The sequence below is a fragment of the Ursus americanus genome, chromosome 17, assembly GCF_024610735.1.
Source record: "Ursus americanus isolate L20-20 chromosome 17, mUrsAme1.1.p, whole genome shotgun sequence".
Lineage (NCBI taxonomy): Eukaryota > Metazoa > Chordata > Mammalia > Carnivora > Ursidae > Ursus > Ursus americanus.
The window spans coordinates 32,345,981-32,372,108 of NC_142143.1; the positions used below are offsets into that span (position 1 = coordinate 32,345,981).

General features: G+C 35.1%; 1 protein-coding gene across 1 annotated transcript in view; it reads left to right on the forward strand.

The window, feature by feature from the left end:
* The window catches only part of RASSF9 (Ras association domain family member 9), a 28,691-nt gene extending 4,520 nt beyond the window's left edge, over nucleotides 1–24,171 (forward strand). Inside the window, exon 2 of the mRNA XM_045779884.2 lies at nucleotides 18,612–24,171. Coding sequence (XP_045635840.2) covers nucleotides 18,612–19,872 — 1,261 coding nt within the window. The 3' untranslated portion in view covers nucleotides 19,873–24,171. The remainder of the gene's footprint in view (nucleotides 1–18,611) is intronic.
* Nucleotides 24,172–26,128: the final 1,957 nt, after the last annotated feature.

Sequence of the window (26,128 nt, forward strand, 5' to 3'; positions counted from 1 at the left end):
AGCTCTAGGTTAAATCTTGAATTATTATTCATACGACTAAAGCCAACTTAAAAATCCACTACACAAGATGTTGTATTGTGTTCTATATCCATTCATGAAACACGTCAAAGTGAAAGGTTCTTAAATGGACTTTTTGTAAAAAAAAAAAAAATGTTTAAAAGCTTGTAGCTGGTTCACAGTCTTATTTACAGAACATCTTTATTACCTGGACTGCATAACTTAGAAAGCATTGAAGTTATTTGATTGGTATGTTGTTCCAGGAGATCTGATAATAGCTCTAAAAATTCAGAAAAATGTGGCTCTCTTCTTTTAATTTTAGTTCTGAAAATAGAATGAAGTTGAGTAGTGGCATGTATTTACCTCTTTCAGGAGTATGTGGCTACCAGTCCTTGATAGAGAATCTCTTTGTCTCTGGCATATTGGCTTTCTAAAATGAGGCAATATGTTATCTGGACTATGTATATGTGAAAGAAAAAAGTTCAACATGCTTCTGCTCTCTAATGTTCTTTAATGTATATTTTCTTAGGAGTTTTTAAAGACATCTTTTTGGCAAGACACATACAACACATATAACATTTCCTTTTTTTAAAAAAAAATAGACTGTGATTCCTTTCCTGTGTAACCTGTTGTAAGTCTACACCTTCTATAGAAAATTTGCATATTTGTTGATTATCATTTATGAAAACTTGCTAATGTAAATGGTCACCGAAGGGCAAAGTAATTATGTCTTGTAACTGGACTAGAATCGTGGGTACATGCTCAGCACTGGCAGTGAGAAGCAAGATATTTCATGAATAAGAATGATCAATGGGTATTAAATATGCTGACAAACAAGGAAAGTTATCCTCAAAGGTTTATATATCTGCAGGCTAGAATGGCCTCTGTTTTTATAAATAAAGTGACTTGAGATATCTATAAAAAATTCTCATTGAGTATACTCAGTGAGAGCAGGGACCTTACTTATCTTGTTCCTTTCTAGGTAATCAGTGAGTAGTTTCTCAAATATTTGTTGATTGAATAAATGAATTCAGCATATACTCTTCAAATACACCTGGTCCCCATACAGTACTTGGATCAGAGTACATCAGTGTTGAGTGGATGCATAGGTAACTTAAAAGAATGAATCCATAAATTCAAGTTTGACTTCTCATTCTTGCTCTCAGCCTCAACTCCTCCTTGCTTTCAAATGGTGAAGGGCCATATCTGACAAATAGACTTTACTGGGCTTCTGATAGAAAACAAACCAAGAAGCAGGGTAACTCATCTTCTCGACATGCTCTTACTTCCCTTGATGTTCCTTGAGTGCCACCATGTCTGTCAGTGAGGTTCGGCAGACGAGGGTGAATGGCTACTATTGATCCCACTGCTACCTGTGGAGCATTTCTTCCTTCTTCTGTGATAAGAGGGAAATATGATTAGGAAATATTTGTTTTCTTACATGATATGAGGATTTATTCTCTTCGTATAGGATAATTATAGTTCATGAGACAAAGGAAAATTCTAGAAATAGGCAGAAAAATATCTTGGTTAAGAATTCCAGCAGACATTAGGTTATATCTCAGATATGCCATTACTGATTGTGTGCCCTGGGGCAAATATTTAATCTTTTTAATACAACAACAACGATAATAAAAGCATGCAAGGGAAAATCCAAGTTTGGCAGTTAGAGGAGGGTTGCTCTTTAATATACAATTATGAATAAAAGTATTACTAAGGTCGTTTGGGGGAAGACAACTGTGCAAAGGAGGCAGCCCTTATGCTTTGGCTTCATCAGCTTCAGGGTAAATCCCCCTCTGCTAACACCTCTTATAACACCATGTGCCACTGTTCTGAGTGATTTACATAATACTTAATGTTGTGAAGAAGATACTATTATTTTCCCTATTTTACATTGGAGACATTAAGACACAGAACAGTGCAACAATAAATAAGTGGCAGAGACAGGATTTGAATCCATGCACTTAACCTTTATTCTGTGGGGCCTATTTAGGACTTAGTTTTCTCATCTCTAAAACAGAGCTAATCCTAAACCACCAAGTATGAGATTAAGTCTGGTTATATTTAAAAGACAGCACAATACTAGGAGGATAGTAATAAAAGCTCAATAAATATTCACTCCTTGTTCAGGCCTGTAGGATTGAAATGCTATGAAATATATCTAAGTTTTATATTTAAACAGGGTATGATATTTTGGTCTTTGAAATCTCACCTCAGAACTTCTATTTCACCACTGATCTCTTTTCCTCTGTAGATATAAAGAGGTATATTATAAATTACTGAATATGATTAGAATGAGTCTGTCAGTGTTGTACAAAACTATCTTTGGATCTTGATGAAATATTTGAATTCTGACAGCGTTTAGGTTTAATCCTCATACCTCTTTTGAGCCAAGATATGAGACCATTAACGATTTGGCAATGTGTTTTATACCATAGTTTAGGGGATATTTCCTTATGTGTCCTTGGGGAGTTTTGATAAAAAGAAAGGATACACAATTTAAATATTTTAGTCTTATCCTTGTCTAATAAAATGAGAGATTGAATTAGATTTTTTAATTTTTAAAAAAAATTTTAAAAAAGATTTTATTTACTTATTTGAGAGAAAGAGTAAGTGAGAGAAAGAGCACAAGAGCTAGGGAGGGAGAAGGAGAAGCAGACTCCCCTGCTGAGCAGGGAGCCCAACATGGGGTTTGATCCCAAGACTCCGGGATCATGACCGGAGCCAAAGGCGATGCTTAGCCCACTGAACCACTCAGGTACTCCTGAACTGGATTTTTAAAGTCCCTTTAATTTTTAAGGTTCTATGATTCTAAAATACCCTCTGCAGAGTAGAATTTAATTCTCTTGTCTTGCTTGTTTACCTTTTCAAGATAACTTTTAAAAATAGAATTAAAAGATAAATTTCTTTGGTATGTAATTTTATTTTACCTAAAATATGATGCATTGTCACATAACTTCTACCACAAAAGGTAACATTATGGTAAAAGTCAAATGTGTTTATTTCCACTTATTAAAAGATATGATTAGTTTATAAATTATAATATCTAGGAATTATTGAGTGCTTTTGGCTGTGCACAGTTTTAAGTTTAATAATACAAATATATGAATGTTATGAGTAGCTATCTTTTTATTTTAGTTCTTTAGGAATGGTAGACTCTGTATTTGGTATTGTACCAGACATGCAAAGACACAACCTCATTCCTAAGAGATTAAACTAATTGAGAGAACAGCACTGTAGTTAAATCTCTCAAGCATGAACTTTCTTTTAAATCACTCTTCCATGGGAAGCTGTCTTTGACAGGGTAGGTAAAATCACAATCTTTATGATGCAATTAAGAGGATGAGAGTGTAGTCTCTCGCAGTTGAAGAAGGCTGTTCCTTTGTACAGTAGGTGCTCAATAAATGTTTTTGATTGCCTCTAAATAGAAGTACATAACAGAGGAGTACATGGAGGTAAAGAAAAATAAAAGAAGCATCATCATAATTAGATCGCATTTATTATTAAACTCCCACAGTTAGGTGACAGGCTTGGACAAGAGTAGGGAGCACAATAAGATATATAAAAAGATGTAGGAGGGGGCTGAATCACACAATGGTAAGACTGACTAAGATAGGGTAATCAAAAGATAAGGATCCAGAAGCAGGCGGAAATATGGTCAGTTTGGCAAGAATCCACAATCTTCGTTGGGCTGGTTAAAAAAAAAAAAAAAGAAGAATTTTACAATTGAGGAAGTGTACAGAAAAAATTTTAAGAATGTGTTTATATAACAGTATTAGACTTACAGTCAACTATAGTTGACTACTGTTCCTTCTAATAACCATAGTAAATTGGTCAGTTTATCAGTTGATAAAACTGAGGTATTCTATTTTGTGGACATTTTTAATTTTAATTTTTTAATGCAGAGTGTGGTCCAACTTTAGCAAGGTTTTATGCTCACTAATTAGGGTATATAATTGATAGGAGTTTTGTGGCTGAGTCTTCTTGATTCACTTGGACAGTGTATACTTGTTCTCAACCAATGACTAGGATGTGTTATAACCACCTCAGATACCGTTAGTGACTCTAAGGCTCCTCTTACTCTGATATTTTTCAATCCTTTTGGAATTCCCTGCAGTTGTGGTTAACTGAGGGTACTTAAGATCCAGTAGCAGAGCACTAGTTTGGGGAGACCACAGTCTTTCAAAGCCTATTTTTAGATCTGCACATAAGGACCTTACCTTTGCCTAGAAGCCATAAGAGATGCTATTGAAAAACCATGAGTGTTTCCATGATAGATGTATAATAACTGGAATCTCATATAAAGAATAGAGTTGTACACAATTAGAAAAAGTGCTTATGAGGCTATCTTGGACCTTTGAGATTTCTTCCTTTTTAATAGCGTGGGGAGTTAGGCACTTTTTAGCAGAAGACTACGGAATAGTAGCCTTGGTTTCTTGACTGCCTGTTCTACTCTAATAGTGAAAGCCCAAGAATTTCTTTCGAGAACTATTAATAATAGGCATGAGACTTAGACCAAATTACTTTTTTAAAAAATGTTGATCATCTTTAGTGGTTCTACCTTTAATTAGGAGAACTTGATGTGATCACAGTTTCCAGGATTAAGTGAAATGACAGCTTGTGCTATGTAATACTGTCCACAGTCTGAGCATACTACCGCACTGCTAACTTACCTGCCTTAGCTTCTAAAAACAAACATTCATCAACTATCCCACTTTGTCAGATTTGGCATCTACTTACATATATTTGTCTTGTGCTGACTCAAGATGATGGTTATTTGATGACTTTTTTTTTTTTAATTCAGAAGTATTAAATGAACCATACATTTGGGGGGAGGAATGATGGAAGATTAAAGATGAATCAGATATAGATCACACTTTCAAGGAATTTCCTGATCGGGAGACACACAGACATACATAAATAATTAAAATATAAAGCAGGTATTTTAAAGTATCAATAAAATTCATGTATTCAACAATAAATATTTATTTACCTGTAATATGTGCCACACATCATTATAGGTGCTGGGGATGAAATAGTGTGAAAACAGTCAAGATCTCTGCTCTCATTGAGCTGATAGTGCAGGGGAGGACAAGCAGATGATAAACGAACAATAAATGAAAAAGACGTCAGATAGTGATTACTGTTAAAAGAGTCACTATGGAGGGAGAATTGATAGGAATTCAAAAATGAGTGGATGGGGCAGTAGAGAATATCAGGATGAAAAACAGAGAGTCGATAATAACTATAATTTTGGGTCTGAGTAGCTGGGAACATAGTTGTATCATCATGAAGAAGAGAAAAAATGGCAAAGGTTTCTTTGGGGAAGGAAGAACATCAGGTGAAGAGTGAAAAATGCAAGGTCTAATTTGTATGTTTCCAAATATTCCACCTCCTAACACCTGGTGTTTGGACACACCGCACCTGAGATGGGACCGTGAAAGCAGCTTTTCATCCAGCCTACTCTGATACTTTCTGACATCCATATGCGACTGATTAATATGGAGCATACTGCACCTGGAACAGGGCTTTAAAGACAAAAGACTGGTTTCCCAGTCAGGGCCTTCAAGCTGACTAATCCTATGTTAAACCCACTCAATCTGCAAGAAGCCTTTAGCACCTATCCTTTTAGTGATCCTTTAATCATTACCTGTCGTCCAAATGACTTCCAGCATGGCCATCACTTCCAGGGGATTGTAAATTTCTCCTGCTTAAGGATTACATGATTTTCACCTTTTTATCCCCTAGAGAGTCATACATAGAATTATGTGGATTTGGGAGTTTAAATAATGTCTTTGTAGTTAGATAATAAAATCCAGATTTTTGGTGCAGGTCAATCATCTAGGTCAGGAGTCAGCAAACATTTTGTGAAAGGGCCACATAATCAATATTTTAGGTTTCTTGGACCATAATATCACTATCTCAACTACTCAACTTTGTCAATGTAGTATGAGAACAGCCGTGGGCAATACATAATTAAATGGGCATGACTGTGTTCCAATAAAACTTAACTTACAAAAATAGGTGGTGGGACAGTTGTAACTACCAGGCCCTAGCTGACCGAAAATTCTCTTTGTTTACTTCCCCCAAACCCATTTCTACCACCATGCTGCAAAAAAGAAAAGAAACATTTGCCGTCTACTATGTTAGGCACTTAGGCTTCAAAGATGAAGGATTCAGTCTGGGACTTGACTGGCAAGCTATGAAAAAGAAAGGTAGAAAATACTATTACTGAATGTGTCAATTTCCCATTTCCATCTGGGGTGGAGGAAAGGGGGTTATTCAGAGAAGGTAAGGGAATTTTCCTAAAGGAAGGGACATTTGAAGAAAGAGAGAAGAGGGGAAAGGGGTAATTCAGGCAAGGAAGCAAGTTGCAGAAAAGCCCAGAATGAAAACAAAACCGGCAGATGCAGTTCAATCCAGTCTAGAAATCCAAAGTGTGATATAGGTGACAGCCCTCGGAGTTATCAGAGATCAGCAAGAAGTCAGGGGTAGCTAGTTATGTGCGTATTCATGTGCATACTAAAGAGTACTTGGCTATGATTTGGGGGAATCAGATCATGAAAGGAATCTTAGGAGTAAGCAGGAGAGAGAGAAAACAGGAGACAGAGAGAGGCAGAGAGAGAGAGGAGAGTGAGGGAGAGAGAGATTTAAAAAGGACTTGGAAACCATTTAAAGATTTTAATCAAGGAAGGTATACAGGCCGACTTGCAGTTTAAAAAGGACAACCTGGCAATATCGTAGCACACAAATGTGAAGTGGGCAAAGATTTAGAATAAGACAAGATTTAATAGCTCACTACAAGGAATCTGTTGTGAAACGGAGAGTGGTCTGAATCATAGTGGTGGTGAGAGACATATTTAAGACATTTGGGAGAATGAATAAAGCAGACTTACTGACTGGTTGTTGAAGGGGGATAACCTAGAGAAAAGAACCTCGGAAGATCCCACTCTTCAAGCTTGAGAGAAAGGATCGGGGGACAGAGATCACATTCAATAAGATGGGGAATCAGGAGATGGAATAGTTTGGAATACCAGAGAAGAGGATTGTGAATTAGTTTTGATCAGTCAGATTTGAGGTTCCTGTGGATTATACAAAGTAAATATGAAGTAAACATGCAAAAAAGGAGGTTGCGAATAGGGGTCTAGAGGTCAAGGACAAAATATTTAGATTTGGGAATATCGGCATACAACTGGCTGATAAAGTTGTGGACAATATTAGAGTCACCCACAAAATGTGTTTAATGAGACAAGAAATGAGTCACAGGAAACTGGGGGATGCCATTTGTATCAGTTAGTACTTATTGCATAATAAAACATCCTAAAAATTAGTGGCTGAAAACAACTTGTTATTTTTCTTGTTTTTTAATTTTTGTTTTTGTTATTTTTAAATTTTTATTTGTTTGTTTTGATTCTGCGGATAAACTGGGGGTGGTTCTCCTGCTGGTTCACCTAGGCTCTCTCAATGAGAGCAGGTTGGCTGAGGTCTAGGTTCTAATGGGCCGACTGAGATGGCTGGGTCTCTTCTCCATATGGTCTTTCATCTCAGGCTTTTTCATCAAGCAGCCGTACCAGGACGGTGCTCCAGGAGGAAGAAAGTAGAAGCTACAAGAGTTTTTGAGATCTGAACTTCAGAACTTGCATACATGGTTTTTACCATCTGCTACTGGCCGTAGCATATCCCAAGGTCTATTCAGGGAGGAGGAAATGCATTCCATCGTTTGATGGAAGGAGCTGCAAAAAGATTCTGTGGCCACGCTGCATGACACCTACATTTAGTGAATATGCAGAGGAAGCAAAGCCCATGCGGGATCTGTGAAGGAGAAGCCAGAAGGGTAAAGGAAGACTTAGAGGGTGAAATCCAGAAGTCAAGACATGGATTGCTACAAGAATGGGAAGGAAAGATCACAATGCATAATGTTACAAAGAGGTCAGGTGGAATCCCTTCCAGAAATGGCTGCTGAGTGTGGCAGTTCAGCGCTCTCTGACAAGCCTGAGAAGAAATGTGTCTGTTGGGAGTGGGTTGGGGGGAAGTCACTTTATGGTAGGTTATTGTTACTGAAAAGAGAAGAACTAATGAAAGAAAGTGAGCATGGATTGCTCTTTGAGTTTGTGAATGAAAGATAATTTGATGCAAATATGTGGTCAAAATAATAGTAGTTACAATGTGACAGAATAGTGGGAAGGACCAGAGGAAAAGGTAGAGGATAAGTAGAGTTTAAGAAGGGATACATTTTGAAGCAACGTTCTAGAGAAGGTGGAGGCAGGGGGATTGAGAGCATATGAAAAAGCTTAAAGTTTGGGGAACGCAAATGGACATATGACACTTTTGTCATGGATGACCACTGTTTTTCTCTTATCCAAGATGTTTTCAAGTATCTCCTTTTTTTTAAACCAAATGGCATGGCAGGCCCTGGTATATTCCTGTTTCTACAAGTTATAAATTCTTTGTTGCTCTTTAGATAATTTATTTGCGACTAATATGAAGAGCTGATTATTTCAGATGAAGCTTCCATTTGGAATTCACATTTTATTACATTTTATTATAGAGTATGTTCAGAAAGTGGAAACCAGGGATAAAAGAGCTCATCTTGTGTTTTCAGCTATCCTACTGGATAATGCAAATTCTTACATTTTTCTAGTGCCATTCAAATATGCCAGCACATTTCAGATACATTTAGAGAGGGAAGAGTAGGTGGCTGCAGGCAGATACAAGCTAAAAAATCACCATCATTAGGGAATATCTTCCAACTAAGTAGGCAAAACCAATTATGGACTTAGCTGCCCACAGGAAAACTCATGCTAATAGCTGACATAACTACAACTGTCATTAAACTAAATATTCAGGCTAGGTAACTTTCCTTTAATAAATATATGTATGCTTTCTTGTTATAAAATATTTCTCTAAAAAGTACAAATCAACAAGGAAACTTTAGGTATTTGCCAGGCACAGGTAACACTGGGAAGTGAGCATAAGAATTTCCAGTGAGATTAGCTATTTGCTCAGCATTTCATCTGGTAAATACTACATGTTAAATATTTACATTTTGATTAAATCAATTTCCGGAATCTGAACTACGAGCTTAGTTTACTTAACCCCCAGTTGTCTCCAATACACATTCTTTACACATTCCTTTCCCTTTTCTCTGTTTATGGGATTTATGTATTATAGCTACCCTGCAATTATGTTATGTAGAGGGTTTTTCTTACTCTGCATACCTGGCTTACTTCCTAGAAAATTAAACGGGCATTAGTAAAACATAAAACTAGTGATTTCTATGTGTGTGTGTCTCTGTGTGTGTGTAAATCCTTAATCTCTTGTGCCTCAGTTTTCTAATCTGTAAAATGGGTTTAACAATAGGACCTATCTGGTAGGGCTGTGATGAAAACCAACTGAGTTAATGTATATAAAGCATTTAGAACAGTGCCTGACACACACTAAGCATTCAGCAAAGTGAGCTACTATCCAATGTACCTCTTCACACAGACACTTTACTATTTTTTAAATACCTGTCCTTCAGTTACCAGGTCTACACATAGTCATGTGAAATCACAAGTTGAAGGGGTCTTCTTTACAGACAAGATCTAAAGTATTTTTACTTATTAATTAATTAATTAATTTAAAGAAAGGGGATGAGGATCTACTTATTTATTTATTTTTAAGTAAACTCTACCCACAATGTGGAACTCAAACTCATGACCCTGAGGTCAGGAGTTGCGCGCTGTACCCAATAAGCCAGCCAAGCGCCCCTACAGACAAGATCTAAATCAGCATATTGCCCCAAATTAAGTCTCTTGAGGCTCTTTTATTTAATCAGACTTTCTACAAAGAGTTATAGGACTGGAGAATAAGTTGAAGACACTGAGGTCAATTACTATGTTTTTTATTATTATTAATTAAATATGACTTAAGTGTTACTATTATTGTTTGGTTTTTTGTGTTTGGGAATTTTATAGCATGTTTGTTCAGAGTTTATCTCATAATTTTCAATAATGCTTAAATGGTCTTGAATTTTTAGAATCTCCCTTTCAAAGCATAGCTTTTATATCACAAATTCCTGCACATAAAGATCATCTTATCTTCTATATCATTTTATCCTCAGCATTTATTCACATTTGCTGAAATTACAGTTTCATTAATGACTGTTGAAGCAATTTATAAAACTCATATACCATAATTCTGAATGGGCAATTTATTTGGAAGATAACTAACTTAGAATGGATTCAGTTAATTTGCATAGAACTTTTTTTTTAAATACATTTAAGTTGTTATCCTACCCAATTTTCTCTCTAGATTTCTGCTTGTGTTTGGGTCATTCCTTTACTCTTATAACAAAGTTGCCCATTCATATACAAAATATAAATTTTTCTCTTATATAATAATGATGAAGCTAATTTATTAAACTATTTATAGTTGTACTGTGATAATTTTGATATTGGGAAAAGATGCTATTAAATTTGGAAGTATGATATTTTTGTTTGAAAATAGCTGTAACATGTGATTTAAATGCTCAGTATCCAAACTCATTATTTACGGCATCCCCAGTATTTTAAATTTTATAATTGGCGTAGAGTTGGGTCTGTAATCTCAAATATGAGTTTATAACCTTTGGTATGGCTCTTAAATTGGTAAACTTGCTTTTTATCATCATCCATCTTTATTCTTTAATGACATATTCTTTTATTCAAAGAAATGTGAATTTCTACAAGGTATTGTCAGATTTGAACATAAGATAAACATACTGAAATCAAATTTCTTTTCTTATTATTGTCTTGTATCTCCCACTACCATTCATCATTGCTGAAACTTGCATTGTTGGGTTATTCTATCTCCCAGTATTATTTACTGATATGTTTTTAATATGAGTGCCACATACAGTGAGCCATACATTGAAGGTTCTGTTTGACTCGACGTCATACCCCGTGAGAGTTATTACTTATTTGGTCAAGATGTTTCAAGAAAGAACTGCCTAAGGATGGTTTTCATAACTTCATAGCCACCCATCTTTTCTACAAAAAATATACGTATTATGAGGCATTAAAATCTGCTTTCTGCTGGATCAGAATCTGTGCAAGAACTAAGTTTTTTTTTCTCTGTATTGCGATTTTGTATTTCATTTATCAGAATACAGGACACAAAAATGAATTACATATGTATTCGTATTGTATCAATTCTAGTTGTGTTCCTTGCTATGGCATTGAATATACATAGTGATATCAGGATAAAATTAACTTCTGTCCTTTGAGGAGTATAAATGTGTTTTGAGGTTTAATAAATAACTTGAAGGGAATAAATTGTATTATGAGTTAAAATACTAAGGAGACAGTTCTCATTTCCCTATGGAAACTGAAAAGCATTTATTTACTTTCAACTTCATGGAAAAACAATACTATGACAATATCATAGCTTGGCCAAAGGTCAGTAAAACGTAGAATATTCATAATCTTTGGTTTGTATTCAGCAACCAGATTAGTAAATATAGTGTCATCTGCCACTTCATTTGAATAATGGTGACTTGTGGACAGTATTAGAGTCCAGAGGGTCTTCTAAATAACCCAACAAGATAGTGATATATTCAATGTAGTTTTATCGCTAAGGTCGTTTTAAAGGCTATTTCTGACTTCTCTAGCATATTTTATGTCCCCACAATGCCCCCAGCCTTGCGTGGGTGCTAGAGATATTTTTCCTCATTTCCCATGGCTGTTTCTGGGAATTTCCCTTTCATCCTGTAAAGACTGCAGGTATTGTCTTGGCCTCCTCTTCCCCAAACTCTGGGTCCTTTCCTAATTCTGGTCTTCGTCCCTGCTGTCAGGACAGAATAGACTCTAAAGTAGTAAGAGAAAACAGCAATGAAAACCCCTTCTGCAGACTCCCATTCCCCCACACAACGCTGACACTGCCCTGGTCTCGTGACCATTTCTATACTGTTTCTTAATGAAGAAGAAAGATGTACTAGTCTATGAATGGAAGTTTTCTTTCTAAACTAAAATTAGCCCTATTCTGAGTGTTTGTGTTTCTAAATGTAAATATCAGCATTCCTTAGGACCAGTTCTGGGATTAACAGAGGGAAATCCAGTTGGACAGGATTGATAGTAACAAACATAAAATAGGCTGTGGGGTGAAAGGAGAAAAAAAAAGTTGCATTTGTATTCCAGTAAGTTGAATGCCAAATTTCATCATTTATTTTAGAGTACTTGAGATTGGAAATGTCTCCCTTGTTTATTATTTTTGTTTTCATAAATTTTAGTATTAGATTCTCCAGAAGATATAAGGAAAAAGGGTAAAGGTGAAACTGTGACATATATTTTGTTGTGAATCTGGAAGAGGATTCTACCATTGTACCATTTGACACCAATTGACATTTGTGTCTGGATAAGCTTTTGCTACCAGGAAACTATTCTGTGCGTCATGGAACGTTTATGTTCCCAACCTCAATCCACTAGATGCTAGTGGTACCCTCGGGCTCTAATGTAAAAATCAAAAATGTCTCCGTGCATGGTCAAATGTCTCCTGGGGGGCAAAATCACCCCTGGTAGAAAACCACTGGTTTAGAAGGAGAGAATCTCCAGTTTAAAAAATAGGTAATAGCAATAAGAAGGAAGCAGAGAACAGTCCTTGAGCAATGGACCTCGACTCAGATATGCCCCCAAAGCTCCACAGTTTTTCATCTTTCAGTCTGATGGAGCCTTCCATCACAATGCTCGGGCACAAGTGCCACTAATAGTTTGGAACAGGAAAAGTTCTAACTATTAATTTCTAAGCATGGAATATGGTTCCCCAAAATTTAAGCAATAAAAGCATTTCACTTTGAGTCACTCCTATACATAGTAGCTGGATTGTGTCAGTATCAGACTTTCTGGGCTGACCTCCTAAATAGTTGTAACAGAGGTTCTGTGGAAAATGCACTCACAGGTTCAAATTATTTTCCATATGTCTGTAGATTGCATTCTAGTGTTGTATACTGGGTTTTAGAAGCATATCTTCTAATGTAATTCTTAATTAATAATTTATCATTTTAATGATTCTTATTGATTTGAAAGTGGGCCTCCAGGGCACCTGGGTGGCTCAGTCGGTTAAGCATCTGCCTTCAGCTCAGGTCATGATCCCAGGGTCCTGGGATCGAGTTCTGCATCAGGTTCCCTGCTCAACGGGCAGTCTGCTTTTCCCTCTCCCTCTCCTCCTCCCCCCTGCTTGTGCTCTCTCTCTCTCTCCCACTGCCTCTCTCAAATAAATAAATAAAATCTTTTTTAAAATTAAAAAAAAAGTAGGCCTCCATATGAAATATTTGTCCTAATAAGTTTTATATGTCAAATTTCAATTAAACTTTAATGTCTAGTATACACTAGGAATAAATATCTCTTTGATTTATTCCCTGGTGCCCCAACTTCAATGCCCTTTCCCTCTGGACAACTGAATAAAGATGGCCAAAGTTTATCTATTTATCTTCATGTTTCTCTCCTTTCACACTGAACCTTTTTTCAGTAAATATATATTTTCAGAGATCTTCAATTTGGCATTGTAATATCTTAGTAAATACTTTATTTTATCTTAAAACTTCCAGATACAGATAGTTAATTTATTCTCTGATGCTTTGTCCACGATTACTCAGTGGAGTGTGTTGAAGAAATATTTGAGTGTATGTACATTGCATTTGTAATTATTAGCCAGCTCAACTTAATTCTGTCTCATTGTTTTTGTGTTCTTAAAATTGATTATCAATGGAGAAATATTTTCAATTTCCTGATTGATGATAGAGTGAATGCAAGAAGTCCAATATTTAATTTTAATTATTATTTCAGAGTGAATATGGAAAAGTACCCATAAGTGAGTTAATACATGTCGTTGAAGAGTTTCATTTAGCATATAAATCTTAATTTTCTGATGCTATCCAAAAAAAGACAAACACTGAATAATGAAATAGCTGTAGAATAATATATATGTATTTTTAGTGTAATGCACCTCATTAGCACAATTTTAATCAAAATCAGAGAAAGATTAAAAACATTCTTGGCTCATCTGTGATACAAAAATTATATTAATGATGTTTTAAAATATCTCTAATTAGCCAAACAGTTATGTTATATTGGAAGTGCACATGCAAAAAAAATTGATGAGTTGAAACAGGTGAAAAAATATTGTGAGACAGGTTGGAAAGTATTTGTAAAATTATATTGTTAACTACTATAGCAAGGTCAAGAAGGTTACTGAATGAACATACTAAAAACACTACACCCCTCACTGTATTAAATAATAATAACAGTAATTTTGCTATATAACCTATATTTACCCAGTACATTTTTCACAATTCTCAAAGCTCTTTTACTCATTTTCTTATTTGATATTTGCAGCAACCTTATGAAAAATGTGAGTCAGATATTACAGTATTACAGTGAAGGGAACAGAGGATTGGAAAATGGATAGAAATTCAATCGGGGCCATACTACAAAAAAATACAGTTTTCAAAATCTGAAGCCTGCTTAAAAAGTAGAATTTAAGCGTGATGAATCTTTTACTACGTACGAAAGATTTATTATGGAAATTCATTGGTCATTACCTTTAAACATATTCAATCAAAGGGTGGAAATTGAAAATTATCTGGTTTGAATTGGTGGTTGTAAAAATTCCTCAAAATATTTAGAGATAACTAACACAAGAAAATATAAAGATGTTTAGGGTAGACTTAAAAAAGTGTTTAGAGGGGCACCTGGGGGGCTCAGTCAGTTGAGTATCTGCCTTTGGCTGAGGTCCATGATCCTGGGGTCCTGGGATCAAGTCCCGCATCAGGCTCCCCACTCAGCAGGGAGTCTGCTTCTCCCTCTGACCCTCCCCCCTCTTGTGCTCTCTCACTCTCTCTCTCTTTCTCTCAAGTAAATAAATAAAATCTTTAAAAAAAAAAAAAGTCTGGAACCAGTCAGACTGTGATGCTATTATCAAAGAACTAATTTCATATGTAATGTGGAAATAATAGTATCTTTAGAATGTGCCTAATGACCATTAGGGCTACATTATCCACAAGAACTGAAAATTAGCAGATATCTATGGAGGACACAATAGATAAGCATTTGATCCTTCCAAAACAAAAAAATTCCCAATTGGAGTAGGAGGCATGGAAGTATTGGGGAATTGTCATGTATGTCATCATTATTATTCTACGTAGGGTACCAAAGAATTCCCTGATCTCAGTCTTCTTCACAACTACAGTGTAGGGTTGAAGAGGTTATAGGTCATGTGTTACTCTTTCTTACAGACACAGAACTAATGTCTCCAGAAAATGGAACAGGAGAGTTCGTGTGTGTGTGTGTGTGTGTGTGTGTGTGTGTGTGTATGACAGTTTTGTCAGCCAACACAGGTGCCCAGAACTGTCAGAAACCTTTAATACTGCATCAGAGTAAGAACAAGATTAATAAGGAAAAGGCACAGAAGGTAACACTTTCTTAAACACTTACACTCTTCTCCATGACTGGCCATTGGGAAAAGTCCTCCCTTGACCAACTGAGTGTTCTAATGAGACATTCCTATCAAAAGCAAATTTATATAATAATGTTCCCCTTAAAAAATAGTGTATTTTTTCATTTTTTTCCCCAATTTAATCCACATATCTAAATTATCAAACTAGGGGCGCCTGTCTGGCTCAGTCAGTAGAGCATGTGACTCTAGATCTTGGGGTTGTAAGTTCAAACCCCATGTTAGGTGTAGAGATTACTTAAAAAATTTTTAAAAAGAAAATCATCAAACTTATAAACTTGTTTTTACAAAATAATGGTTAGCACTGCACTCTGGAGCCTGCTATCTTGCTTGAGTTTAAATCCTCAATGCACCACTAACTGTGTGACCTTAGGCAAATCATTAAAAACCCCTGTGCTTTAGTTTCTTTATCTATAAAGTGGTGATAATATTATTACTTACATTACAGAATTGTGAGGATTAAATCACTTGATATATGCAAGAGCTTAGAACAGTTTTATTTATTAAATGTTTTATGACCGATGGTTCTAATCTTCAGTGTTACTTCTTTTTAGTAGAATATTTTTTAGAGTTTAACCATGAACACTAAAAAATAGTACAAAATAAAGGATGTCCTATGTTCTTAGTTTTAATGTAATAGCTAATGGCATTATAAGGTTGATAATTACAACAATTACTGTTTTGTTATTTTTACCATTTTTTTAAATAAAAAAATACATATTGAAACAATTGTAATATACAATAAGTGCACGGGGTATGGTTTACTTCTTTTTAAATTATGCAATTTAGTAGGTAAACTTCTAATTGCATAAAGTAAAAAAAAAAGTTTGTTAATTTTGAGTATTTTACATGCATGATTGAAACAGATGAAGGTAATGATTAATTTAGAGGTAATCTGTGTTGTATAGCCATCACACAAACAGTAGTTAGTATTCGTTACTTTGAGTACTTACTTGTTTTTGCTTAGAATGTCTTTCTCTACTAATTGAAATATGAAAATAATTCTGTTGCCCTAAATTCTACCTACTTTTTTGCTGCTTAGAATTATTAAATGATGAGTTGTAAATATTATCAAATATCACATTATTCAATGCTGGGTCATTAAATGTTAAAAATTTTTATAAGAGAACAACCACAGCCCTTTAGGACTTTTTGAATAATTATTTGTAAAATGTAGGTACAGTTAGATATTTAAATTTTATTGCATACTCTTTGTTATTTGCTGCCACTGATTTGTTATTTCACTGTTAGTAGTCACTTTATGACCTCAGGAAAGTCAATAACCAAGGTGTAATAATTAGTCATTTAAAGATAATAATGTAGGATTAGTCACTATTGGTACTAAAACATAAACACTATAAATTCTAAGTGTTAAAAGGTTCTGGGGTGCCTGGGTAGCGCAGTCGTTAAAGCGTCTGCCTTCAGCTTAGGGTGTGGTCCCGGCGTTCTGGGATCGAGTCCCACATCGGGCTCCTCCGCTGGGAGCCTGCTTCTTCCTCTCTCACTCCCCTGCTGTGTTCCCGCTCTCGCTGGCTGTCTCTCTGTCACATAAATAAATAAAATCTTAAAAAAAAAAAAAAAGAAGGTTCTAAGAGCCAGGGAAAATTTCTTCCATATATGCTTCATGGAGTCATATGCTTTGAGGGTGCTGCATAAATAAGGTAACTTTCACAACAAGCCAATTACGACCTGACAATTTTGTCTCTATAAATCATATTGGATTATAATTCACTTTATATCATTTCTTTCTTAATGTTTTTTTAAAGAGATATTATGAAAGACATGGTCAATTTGATTTACACTCATGATGGAAATATGATCATAAAAATTGTCTGCAGGGTATAGCCTAGAAACCACGGAACTTCCTTGTTTCTTTTCCTACCTCTGTGGGTTTTTTTCTTCAGAAAATTGATTTTTCTCCCCATCCCTCTGTGCTACAAAGGAAATTACTATCAAGTCTTTTCTTGTATATATGTCCCAACTCTGACCAGTTCTTAATACCTCTGCTGCTAAAACCCTTGTCCAGGCATTTCCCCTTTCTTTCTTAGATCTCTGTGCTAGGCTTTCAACTAAGCCTTCCTGCCTCTGCTTTTGCCCTCCCCTCTCCTTTTTTTATAGTCCATTCCATTAAGCGAGCCAGATATACTTAAAGCATACTTTTGATCATATCTCCTCTGCTTAAACCTTTCTCATGGCTTCTCACTAAAACTAGAACAAAATCCAAATGCCTTGTCATGGGATATGCATTTCTGCTAGATCTCATCATCTATCATTTGACCTTTCCCTCCCTCCAGCAACAATCCCCAACTGCACTACCCTCAAGCCTCCAACTATATTCGCATTCTTTCTGTCTCTAGAACATGCCTCATGACCCTTGCACTTCTGTTCACTCTTCTAGTTCTTCCCTTAGTCTCTGATGGCCTCCTCAAAATTTATGCCCCATTCAAAGGTCATCTTCTTAGAGAAGTCTCTCCTAAATACTCTGAATAAAATAGACTTCTCTTTCTTTTAAGTCATTCTCTGTCTCTTCATCTTGTTTAAGTTTGTTTAGTATTTACCATTACCTGCTATTATAATAATTACACATTTATATCTGTGTTGTCTTCTCCTTTGTGTACTGCTGTGTCTTTAGTATCTTCAGAAAAGTCGAGCATGTGGTTGGCATGTAATAAACATTTATTGAACGAAAGTAGGACTGTTTTCGATAATGGACTATTTTTAGTTCTATGACTCCAATATCACCCCACCGTTCCTACCTGTGCGTCCATGGTCTTTCTCTAGTCCTAAGGCTCCGTCAAAAATTGTCATATTTTATCTCCTTATTCATCTCCACTTTGATTATTGTCTTACCTCTAGCAGTTCTGACTGTATTATATTGTGGCTGACTTCTGTAGGTAAAATATCCTCAGTTGTCTTTGATGACAATTTGCTCTTTCCAAAGCCCACTAGGGAATGAAAGGAAATTAAGATATTTTCCTTGATTTTTTAAGTTTTTTTCTTGCAATTAAACTTCTGATTCATACGTAGTCTGAGCCTCAAAATGCATCTCTCATTAAGGATAAAATCTGAAAAGGGTATTAAAGTTAAACCATGTTTCTGAGTTTACACAAGTGATGACAGAAATATAATGTACTTTGTTTTTCTTTCAGATCTCCCACTAAAGACATGGATTCAGAGGAGAAGGAAATTGTGGTTTGGGTTTGCCAAGAAGAGAAGATTGTCTGTGGGTTAACTAAACGCACCACCTCTGCTGATGTCATCCAGGCTTTGCTTGAGGAACACGAGGCTACGTTTGGAGAGAAAAGATTTCTGCTGGGGAAGCCCAGTGATTACTGCATCATAGAAAAGTGGAGAGGCTCAGAACGGGTTCTTCCTCCACTAACTAGAATCCTGAAGCTTTGGAAAGCTTGGGGAGAGGAGCAGCCCAATATGCAGTTTGTTCTGGTTAAAGCAGATGCTTTTCTGCCAGTTCCATTGTGGCGGACAGCTGAAGCCAAATTAGTGCAAAACACGGAAAAAGTGTGGGAACTCAGTCCAGCAAATTACATGAAGACATTGCCACCAGATAAACAAAAAAGAATAGTCAGAAAAACTTTCCGGAAACTGGCTAAAATTAAGCAGGACACAGTTTCCCATGATCGAGATAGTATGGAGACCCTAGTGCATCTGATTATTTCCCAGGACCACACTATTCATCAGCAAGTCAAGAGAATGAAAGAGCTGGATCTGGAAATTGAAAAGTGTGAAGCTAAGTTCCACCTTGATAGGGTAGAAAATGATGGAGAAAATTATGTCCAGGATGCATATTTAATGCCTAGTTTCAGTGAAGTTGAGCAAAAGCTGGACTTGACTTCTGATGAAAACCAGATTCTGGACGACCTGACTGAAAGTGATGGAATCGTACACCTGGAGGAAAGATTAGCATATTACAGAATGCTCATCGATAAGCTCTCTGCTGAAATAGACAAAGAGGTAAAAAGTGTTTGCACAGAGATAAATGAGGACGCAGAAGGGGCTGCTGCGAGTGAGCTTGAAAGCTCTAATTTAGAAAATGTTAAGTGTGATTTGGAGAAAAGCATGAAAGCTGGTTTGAAAATCCACTCTCATTTGAGTGGCGTCCAGAAAGAGATTAAATACACTGACTCATTGCTTCAGATGAAAGCAAAGGAGTATGAATTCCTGGCCAAGGAGTTCAATTCGCTTCATATTAGCAACAAAGATGGGTGCCAACTAAAGGAAAACAGAGGGAAGGAGTCTGAGGTCCCCAGCAGCAGTGGAGAGGTTCCTTCCTTGACTCAAAGAGTATTTAACTTGTATACAAATGACACAGACTCTGACACTGGTATCAGCTCTAACCATAGTCAGGACTCAGAAACAACTGGAGGAGACGTGGTGCTATTGTCAACATAATTTGAATGGCCGGTTTCTGACCTGCTTTTATGTTCATGTTTGTTTAATAGGAAACTATTTTAAATATCACATTCTGAAAAAGATCTAAATCATGTTAAGTATTCAGTAGTTAATAAAAACTAGTTATTTTTGATTTAAGAATTCCAAAGTCACCTACTTACTACAAGTTCAGACGATGAACTGTTTATTACGAACGCAACACAAATAGCTTGCAGGCGTATAACAGAAATGATTTGATGGGAATTATAATCTCTTATAGCTTCTGTGAGAAATGATTTACACAAACAAAACTAATTCTTAATATTGCAGTCAGTATATTGAAACTAGACACATGAACAAGTAAAATTAAAAATGTGCCGTAATATATTTTTTTTCACAGCTCTATCATTGGAATTTTAAAGTCTGTAACGTACACGACAGTTATGCTATTGTGACTGTATTAATTCAAGTCTTGGTTCTTCTCATTGATAGTTAGAATGTATATCACTCTGTCACTTTCTGAACCCCTCTACTTGTTTAGACCCAGACAACAGGAAGTGAGAAGGGCTGCCAATGGGACATGTACGAATTCTAGCGGTGGCTTGGACGGGGGAATAGATGAGAAAGGGCCAAGTGCTACATACAACAGCAATTTTTCTAAAGAAGGCTAAAGTTATTAAGAATTATGCCTGGGCTTTCTCTGACAAAGCAAATCTTCTGATCAAACAAATGGTCTGTGCAGGTTTATTCTTTCAGTGAGGTATGATGTGGGTTACAAAGAAAATCACAGGGTCACAGTCCTGTTTATTTATGCCCTGTCTACAAAAGTCCAAGAGAGGCAACTTGGGGTCCTTTGTGTGGGTAAAACAGAGTTCTGTATACCCTAAGTATTTGCATTTTATCTCTGAACCTACAGAGAGGAACTCACATGGGAAAAAAACCCATTTATTCTGTTACACTGGAATTCAGATTGTCTTTGTAGAACTTCATCTAAGGTGCAAACTAAAAAAAAAAGTACTGGCTCTGACCCCCACTCCTTCCTCAAGGATGCTAGTAAATATCCAACAAATTGAACAGATTATTTAGATCCTCCTTTGAGTGACACTCATTATAGTGCCGGACGAGGTTTGGTTTTCCCCGGTGCTTAGTCAGGACGTTTTCCTCCCTCTCTCCCTTCTTTGCTTCTTGCCAGTGAACACATGATGTAATCATATGGTAAACAATTAGTTTTATTGTTTTATTGTACTGTTAAATAAATACCACTGTGGTCTATTTTTTCTTTAGCTGACACTTTTCCTGTATGTCAGCACACATCTAAGTAAGATTATTGGTTTACTTAGTTTAATATGTGGATATTGGTGAAGATTTCAGTATTTCTTATTCCCTTTTATTCCCATGCTTACTCTAGTGCATGTTTTAACTGAGTTTCTTAATCTACTTTTTCATTTCTCCATCCCCCAGACTTTTCACCAGCCTTTGGGAAGATATTTAGAATGTTTTAGTATTTCACTTTGGAGGGCAACTGTGTTATCATTTCTTGCACCAAGATAATGCTAAAGGCTTTAGTTGAAATTGGCTGGTAAAGAAAGTAGAAATTTCCATTCCAGGGAAAATACAGTGATAAAGAGTAAGTAATAATGTTAACATGGATTTAATAAAAAATAAAAATAAAAAGGGAATTGAATAGTCATCTGAGAAAGGGAAGTTTATTTGCTAAATATCCCATTAGATCATTCAGCAATAAGGCAGATTATTGATACGTTCATTGTTCACTACAGGGGATTAAATTCAGAAGATCATCATCAGTGATAAACCAATTGCAATTTTGTTTTCCGAAAGTGAAAGCAATCTCTTTGTATTACTCCTTAGTGAGAAAATAATGAAAAGAACATTACTTATCTGCTATATAATATGATTAATTATCTGAATTCAGAAGAGGTTCTGGTAAGAAATAGGACTGGACAGATAATTTCATTTTAGGATCTTTGAATAACTTCCGCTTTTATATAGTTAAGTACAGTGATACATCCTAAGGACCACTCCTATATTTTTACAATAAATTATGTTAAAAACTCTTCTCTTCGCAGAAAGAACCATGGATTTTTAAATACACTTTAGAATTTCTAGTTGTTCTTTAGTTATACAAATGTATTTGTGCTTTTGAATCATTACAATATTAAATCATCAGTTACCATGCTGAATCTCTAATTTAGAGTACTCAATTAATATAGATACAAAACTTAAGTACAATTGCCCTCATCTCTGGATACTGAGCTATTTTTTATTAAAGTGAGAATTTGAATGACAAATATAGAACTTGATAGAAGCTTTGATGTTTTAATTATGTATAGAATCTTTAAAGTGTTTATAAATTTTTGAGTAACCTGACAGGTTAACTATGAAATTGTTATATGCAGCTAGAAGTAGCAAACCAAAGCTGACTAGTCTTCCTTCTTGGAACAACTTAGATTTTCATGGACTGTACCTTGTTCATCCTCCCTCTTGGAACACCTCTTTTTACCTCCATCTGTGATACACGGAAACCTACCCATTTTGTCTTTTTAACATGTTATGCTTTCTATGAAACATTTATTCCATTCAATCAGTTGTAATATCTTAGCTCTGAGCCCACAACCATTTTAGGTGTCCTTTTCATAGAGGACATAGAGGAGCACTTATATTATGGTTTAGCTTATATTTATTTATGTACTTACCTAACTTCCCTCCCCCAGTGTATTTTTTTTATTGTTTTATTACTTTGCCTTCTATCTTGTTAACTATAATCCCTCCAATCGATCTCTTTACCTCTTTGCCCCTACCCAGTTTTTTAATCGAAATGCTGAATTTTAGAAGGCCACAACCATTTAAAAAATTATTTCTATGAGTGGTAAATGATGCTCATGCATTTTGTATATAAATACGCATTTCAGCAGACTTAAAACCGTAACGGTAATTCTACTTATAAATTCTTTCGGGGAGGCACTAAATCTTTTTGTTTTGAAAAAAATTTTAAATTGGCAAATTTTTTATTTTATTTTTAAATCACAGTTACCGATTTAAGGCAAGGCAAATATTGTCTTTTTAAAAGCCTCTCAATGGTTAAATTACAGTATTTTCCTTTGCATTGTATGCATGTAGGAAAAAATACGTATTCTGTAGAGTTGAATTTTAAGTAGTAGACACAAAATAACTTTGAAATAATATCCTAAATGAAATATCTATTTTATTTTCTCTTTCTAACTCAAAAAAATAAATGGCCGCTCAGTGTATAGAAGCTATTCTAATCCATTAAAATTTTATTTTTATATTATTTAAACACCTACTGTACATGACAAAATATATTTCTGTGGCTGAATTTTATAGTTTTTCAAAGTAGGATTATTGTTTATTTAGAATGTATTTTTCTAGTTGACAAAAGGAATACCTTTTAATCTAGATGTAGAGGTTTTTTTTTTAATATAAGGCTATTTGTTTTCATACTACCTGATCGGTTTAATAAACCTGATGTAACAAATGTAAAGTCTCTGTAATTTCTTCAAGTGTAACTAATCCAGAATAATAAAAGAAATAGTTGTACCCTTTCATGTGACCTTGCTTGTCTTTCTGGGTGTGTCACTTGGCTATATTAAAAATAAATTTTATATTAGTCAGATTATATAATTGCTGAGCTAACTTACACAAGTTAAGATCAGGAATTATTTCATGAGAATATATAGCAAATAAGACTTACTAAAACTTCTTATTAGGTTTCATACATATCTGTTTCAATTTGTCATGAAAGAATGTCCTCACTTCTGTGCTAGATTGCTGGCTTAATGAGCTGGTGTCTTGTTTTCTAGAATGAAATCCATTTTAATGTAATAATATTCAAGTGTAAATCTTCCTTGCTATTATTTAATTGGTCACTATCTTATTTCTCAAAATAGGCCTTTAATTTTGACTGTCTTTAATAACCAAATCATTTGAAAATTAAGGAAACTCATTTGGTCATTCTATAAATGAGCATGAGATGACTCTACTAAAAGATTGTATATAATGTCCAGTGGTAATGCATAGGAATAAGTTAACACTTTTCTTAGCCATATATGCATTTATACTTATGTATGCATAGAGTATCTCTAGAACAACTTAAAAATAACACTTAACGGTGGACATTTCTGAAGAGGGTATCTGGGATTTAGGCCATCGGTAGAAGGAAGACTTACTTTTCATGCTGTATTTTTTGTTTAGTAATTTGAATTACAGTGGTAATAATAATTTGAATATCGTATGTTTGTTTTACTTGTGACAATTTTTACATTAAAATGTAAATGTAATGTATACATGGTCCTATATTATTCATATAAAGACTCCTTATTCTGTTTGATGGCAATAGGGAATCCTATTTTATCAATTATCATAATTTATTTCACCAATACTTTCTCAGTGGGCAGTTAGGTGCTTTCCAATCATTTACTGTTATAAACAGTGTTATCCCATCAATACATTTCTGTGAACATGAATTACTAGATCAGAAATGCTGTGTCAAAGGATGAGAAATGGGTTTTTAAAATTTTAATAACTTTGCTCATTATTCTTTGCTTATGAGCTGAGTTGAAAATACACTCCCCCCCCACAGTCTGTGCTGTTTGTTTCTCTATTGATTATTTTAATGTAAAAATTAAAAAAAAAATTTTTTTAATTTAAAGATTTTTCTCATCAACAACTCATGAGCTGTTTTTTCTGTCATTCTTAAAAAGGCCTTCCCACTGCATATCTAATTTTAAAAATAAATTTCTCCCATGTGTTTTTTATACTACATTTTTTTATGCTTTACTTTTAAACGTTTGAACTATCTGAAATTTATTTTGTTACCATGTACAAAAGTAGGTATTTTTTTTTCATACTTAGCAGTTACCCCACATCACTTACTAAAGAACATTGTCCCTCTTTTTAAATGTCACTTTTTTTTTTAAATTTTTTTGGAAGTAAATTCTAGTATGTAGTTGAGCTCTATTTCTGGACTTTTATATCATTCCATTAATCGGGCAGTGTATTTTACCCCTGAAAAAAACAATTTCTCTGACCAAAAATAATCAGATCAAGGAAAATTTGAATGTGAAAAAAGTCTAACATTTCTCCTTATTTGTATAGGAGAGAGTCTATGAAGTATAGCTTGTAATATTTATAATGACCATGACCGTAAGATAAGTAAGAAGAGAAAGTCTATTAAAAGTGGGTCATTGGTCAAGTAAGAACATTATAAGGCTACAAAATGAATGTTCATGTAAGAAAAATGCTTAACCTGTTAATGTTCAACGGCAGCTCTCTTGGCGTTTTGGTCGCAGTTTCCAGGGCGCCGCTCACTTACGAATTGCAGAACGCTTAGCCCCTCAGGTCCTCCTGCCTGCTGTCAGTAGCGCCCCACCCCCAACCCTACACTGGGACAAGCACATACAAATGCCCTTTCCTAACCCCTCTTCCTACTTCTCATATTTCTAAACAACTCCCAGAGGCCAATAGTATCCTTGGTTGCAAACAATGTAGTGATACTGGAGCTGGATTATTATTAAAAGAAAATAGCACTTATTTTTAAAAAATAACGATATCGACTACAAAGGCATAGAACATTCCACTAAAAAGGAGGTAAACATGAGGGTGGGGTTCAATTTAGGATTGTTTTTATAGTGATTGACACTACCTGAATTTGTCAGGAATTCAGCCAGTCCAAATTGATGTCAAGGATTATAAACTTTGTTGTTATGCTTCCAGAGGTCCTGATGCTTGAGAAAGCACTAATCAGATTGTCAGCTTTGGAAACCACTGTCTTGTTACAAGTACTCTGTAGTTTCTGTTACAATGAAATCAAAATTCAAAACAATCTCAGTGGAGGGAAGCGTATTTCCTTTCAGTATTGTTTACTCCTTATCTACAAGGATGGTCAACAATAAGTTAAAATACTATTCTTGCAAGATAAGAAAGTGTTGTTTACAGAAGTTACTACTTAAGATGCCAGACAATGGGCAGAAAGAAAAGCAAAAAGAGCGATTAAAGAACTAACAGTTGCTAAATTTATCCATAATGGCTCTGATTTCTATGGGGGTTCCTAGTATTTAGTTCTTACGTTTTTTTTACACTATTAGGATTCATGCTGGTACCAGGCACCAGTCCCAACCACACAGGTTACTGAAGAATTTCCCACTTTGAGCATAAAATAAATGAGACAGCTTTACTTGATAGTCACCTAGATGTACTTATGGTGATTGTTAGAACACACTGAAAAGTAATTTGGAAATAT